The sequence below is a fragment of the Crocuta crocuta genome, unplaced genomic scaffold (assembly GCF_008692635.1).
Source record: "Crocuta crocuta isolate KB4526 unplaced genomic scaffold, BGI_CrCroc_1.0 scaffold2173, whole genome shotgun sequence".
In the NCBI taxonomy this organism is placed as follows: domain Eukaryota; kingdom Metazoa; phylum Chordata; class Mammalia; order Carnivora; family Hyaenidae; genus Crocuta; species Crocuta crocuta.
Window position 1 is genome coordinate 72,925 of NW_027531974.1, and position 5,033 is coordinate 77,957.

The 5,033-nt window shown below is 41.4% G+C and overlaps 1 protein-coding gene across 1 annotated transcript in view; it reads left to right on the forward strand.

Moving 5' to 3' along the window:
- ZC4H2 (zinc finger C4H2-type containing) overlaps positions 1-1,870 on the forward strand; it is a 40,531-nt gene extending 38,661 nt beyond the window's left edge. The window contains exon 4 of the mRNA XM_077775048.1: positions 428-1,870. Coding sequence (XP_077631174.1) covers positions 428-560 — 133 coding nt within the window. The 3' untranslated portion in view covers positions 561-1,870. The remainder of the gene's footprint in view (positions 1-427) is intronic.
- Positions 1,871-5,033: the final 3,163 nt, after the last annotated feature.

The following is a 5,033-nucleotide window of genomic DNA, read 5'->3' on the forward strand; positions in this document are numbered from 1 at the left end:
CATGTGACTTAAAAACTCTAAAATATTTATTCTAAAAAAATATAATAAAACAAAATATTCTCTTGGCATTTGTAGAGAAAGTTTACTAATATCTGTCCTAGAGAATGGAATAATCCTTGATAGGGCCTGTTGGACCATGTTTTAATATAATATTAAGTGGATATATAATTTTCATTTTGTCTTATATCCCAGTTTTGGATATTTTTCCTCAGTACCCCTCTTTGATCCTCATTCGTTTATAGCCCTTACATCTGTTACATCTGGCACTGATCTCTCTACTTGAGAGATCAATTCTACTTGAGTCTCAGTCATTAATTACTACTCCTTTCTGTTGGGAAATCACAATTGCTTCCTGGGGATCAGAAGGCTGAACCATAGGCTAGAAGAATCTGATCACTAACTTTCTTTGTCTGTGTCCTTTCACCAGGCCTGCTTGTCATGTCATCAGCAAATTCATCGGAATGCACCTATTTGTCCTCTGTGCAAAGCCAAGAGTCGGTCCCGGAACCCCAAAAAGCCAAAACGGAAGCAGGATGAGTGAAGAGATGGGGAATACATAGAGCTCTGCTGCTCATAACCCTTCCCCTTGGCCAGAATGATTAATGTCCTGATTTGAAACCACCCTACCCTACCTCTACCAAGTTTCCTATTTAATGTGATGGAAGCACAACCCCTCTCACTTTGCTCTTATTTCTTTCTTCTCTTGGAATTTCTGATTTAAGAAGAGATATGGTTCAGGTGTTAATGACAGTGTGTCTGATGATACCTTCTTTCCCACCCACATTTAAATCCCTGCCCTTGTTTGAAGTTGAGGGAAGGACCGAAGGCCCAGGTGTGATTCTTTGCCTCTTGTGTCTGAGACTTGGGGCCTAAGGGCTGAGGGTTTGAAGAGGCCCTTGCTCCAGTGTGCCCCCCTCCTTAGGCTCTGAAAGGACAATAGTATTCTTGCAGGACTTTCCAATACCCTTGGTGTATATTTCTCCCCCACTGCCACCCTCATCTCATTTCATCTAATCAAGGTCCAGAAATAACTTGGACAAGGCCTCCTTTTCCTATTCATTTGGGAGGCCTGGCTGTTATTATGGAGTTCACTCCCACCCTAGTCTCCCAGATATACTAAAGTTCTCACATACCAGGCTGTGTGTCTAGAAATCCTGAGACTCATGGGTCTTTCTCCCATAACCCTAGCTTTTCAAATCAGTGACAGAAGTTCCCCACTGTTAAATTAGGGAGCCACATCCACTCCACAGGTCCTTTATAACTTGCTGCCTAAATAAATCATTTGGGCTCTAATGTAAGAGCTGGCTTAGGTTGTGAGGGACCCCATGCCAACTTCTGTGTTGCCAAATGTTCAAAACCATTTTTGTTAAAAACCATTAATATGGTACTTACATACTGATATATCTGAGAATCAAGTGAGTGCTAACCATTTCACACAGATAGGAGGGTGGGACTTTCATTCATCCTTCCCTCACTTAGGTCTGCCCTCTTCTGTAAGGAAGCCTCAGCTCAGGTCATCTGCTGGCCATTCCCTATCCTATAGATTCTCCAGGTGGCCTTCCTTTAGAAAAGAAAAGGCACTAGGCTCCCCAGGCCCTGTAGCTCTCTTCTCTACCAAAATCAGATGTCTAGTTAAGTTGCTCTTATACTTAAAGGACAGAGATCGGAGTTGGCTGAGTGAAAAAGTTTTAACCCCAAGTCTCAGTCCCTGGCTAGGGAAAGGGGAATATTTTCCCTTCTTTCCTTAACTGTAGTTTTAAGTTGCTGGTGTTAGTGTGTTCATAATATAAAAAGTTCCTCTGATCTTTGTAAGTAAGAGTGTTACATCTGTACAAATTCTTTTAAATAAACATTTGTTCATTGGAGTGAATGTTGACTGAATGCCTATAAGTACCAAGTAATATAAAAGATATAGTGCCTTTTCCCCTTCTGGGTAGCTCTTCTTCACTTTTTTTTAATGTTTCATTTATTCTTTGAGAGAGAGATAGAGACCACATTAGCAGGGAAGTGTCAGAGAGAGAGGGAGACACAGAATCCGAAGCAGGCTTCAGGCTCTGAGCTAGCTGTCAGCACAGACCCGTCGTGGGGCTTGAACCCACTATCCGTGAGATCATGACCTGAGCTGAACTGACTGAGCCACCCATGCGTCCCAGCTTTTCTTCACATTTAATCCCTCTGCCCTATAAATGAGGAAACCAAACAAACCACTGCACAATAATTTACCCTATTACTGTAATTTCCATTTATTCAGTACCCACTCTGTGCCAGGTCCCTATGCAAGATACTTTATGTACATGATTGTATTTGATTTTCAAAACAATCTTTTTAATTTTATTTTTTTATTTTTGAGAGAGAGAGAGAGAAAGTGAGAGAGAGAGAGGAAGTGGGGGGAGGAGGTACAAGGAGAGGGAGAGAGAAAATCTCACGGAGGCTCCACACCCAGTTCACAGAACATGATACAGTGCTCTATCTCACAACCCTGATATAATGGCCTGAGCTGAAATCAAGAGTCAAATGCTTAACTGACTGAACCATCCAGGTGCTCCCAAATATTCCAAGCTAAGTACTTTTATTACCATTTTCCAAAAAATAAACCCAAGTTCAGAGAAGTTAAATAACTTGTCTCAAGTTAAACAGCTGGTAAGAGAAATTTTAAGATCTGAACCCAGATTTGGTTTTAGAGCCTATTTTTTTCTGCTTTTTCTCTATAATCATTCTTTTTTTTCTTTTAGCCTTTCTTATTTTGGGGATGGTTTGATGATAGAAGTAGTTGAAATAACTCTAAACTCGAAATTAGAAACTGTGAATCCAGTGACTGATACAGGGATGCAAAGGCCTCATTCCCTACACAGATACCATAGGGAACAACACTGAAAGACCATCTAGTTTCAGAGCTCCACATAGGGTGGACTAAGGTTTCTATTAACACTGTGTTGCAGTTAGGGGTGCCTGGGTGGCTCAGTGAGTTAAGCGTCTGACTCAGTCTTGGCTCAGGTCATAATCACACTGTGAGTTCAACCCCACATCAGGCTCTGTGCTGATGGTGCAGAGCCTGCTTGGGATTATGTCGCTCCTTCTCTCTGATCCTCCCCTGTTTGTGCTCTCTTTCTCTCTCAAAATACATAAATAAACTTAAAAATATTTTTTTTTAAAACAATACCCATTTATTGACTCAGAGTTCTACAGGTCAAGGAACTGATTTCAGCCAACAACTCAGACGAGCTTGGAAACAGATTCATTCCCAGAGCTTCCAGAAAAAAAATATTTTTTAAAAAGACTGTTTCAGCTCAATATCTCCCTCTGTTCAGCCCTGCCTCCTCTAATGCTTCTCTTCTACAAATGTTGATTCCATGAGCTCCCTAATTAACATCCTGTACATTAAACTATCCTAGTACTTCCCAGTAACTCAATAGATGACAAAAATTTCTCTGTGCCTCAGTGAACTTATCTGGAAAATCGGGAAAATTATAGTACCCACTTCCAGGACTATTGTAAACAATGCTAGGTTCATAGTAAGCACTCAATACATGTTAATTTCCTTCAGGTAGATTAAATGACTAGTCAAAAGAAATACTATGTGTCTTTCCTAATATTACTTCCTTACCCCAGATTTTTTCATCTATAGGCCTGCTTTTGAGGTGGCCCAGGCTCACTGTGCACACAAAGAGGACACTCACTATGTGACTTTGAGTATACCTTAACCTGTATAGGCCTCAGTAGGTCCCTGGAAGTATATGAAGAGTGGTTATTTCTCTGCATCCTTGACACAGTGGAGTTCTGATTTGTCAATTATAAAAGTAAATTGTAGCACCACTAGCTAGGCCAGTCATTTCCCAGGTACACTTCTGAATGGGAAGGGAACAATCATGTGTTGAACACCTACACCTGCTAGCCATTGGTTGGAGTGCTACTACCTCATTAGTTTTTCTGGTTTATTTATCTATTGTGAAACAGACTGCCTCAAAACATAGTGGCTTAAACTGATCTTTGACAAAGCAGGAAAGAATATCCAATGGAAAAAAGACAGCCTTTTTAACAGATGGTGTTGGGAGAATTGGACAGCAACATGCAGAAGAATGAAACTAGATCATTTTCTCACACCATGCACAAAAATAAACTCAAAATGGATAAAGGACCTGAACGTGAGACAGGAAACTATCAACACCCTAGAGGAGAAAGCAGGAAACAACCTCCTTGACCTCCACCGCAGCAACTTCTTACTTGACACATCCCCAAAAGCAAGGGAATCAAGAGCAAAAATAAACGATTGGGACCTCATCAAGATTANTGATCTGCAATGTTAGCAAGACTTTCAGGGAATAGCTTATTTCTATTCCAAGTGGTGTTGCCTTGAACAGCTTGGCTAGGACTGGAGGATCCAAGATGTTGGCACTATGTTTATCTGGCACCTCACCTGGGGTGGCTGGAAGAGCTATGGGCTGCCTGGGCTTCCCAACTCCTCTATGGCCTGTATTCCAAGTTGAGTAGTCAGACATTGGCAGCAGCCTTCAAAAAGGTAAAAACCAGAGCTTCAAGGCCTTTGTGGCATAAGACCAAAAATGATACAGCAACACTGCTGCTGTATTCTACTGATCTAAGCAAGCCCAGATTTAAAGAGTGAAGAAAAGGGAATCCATATCCTGATGGGAAGGACTGCATGCATGTCAGAGATAGGAGGAATTGTTGGCCATATTTACAGACAATCTACCACATCTTGCAACAACAACCTTGCAAGGCTGATGTGATGTGTGTCCATTTTATAGATGATAAAACTGTGGCTCAGGGGCGCCTGGGTGGCTCAGTCAGCTAAATATCTGACTTTGGCTCAGGTCATGATCTCACAGTTCGTCGGGCTCTGTGCTGACAGCTCAGAGCCTGGAGCCTGCTTTGGATTCTGTTCTCCCTCTTTCTCTTCCCACCCCCCCTTTCATTCTCAAAAACAAATAAACCCTAAAAAATTAAAAAAAAAAACAACTGTGGCTCAAAATGGTAAAATAATTGCCCAACAATTCTAAGAAAAAGGCAGAGCCAGA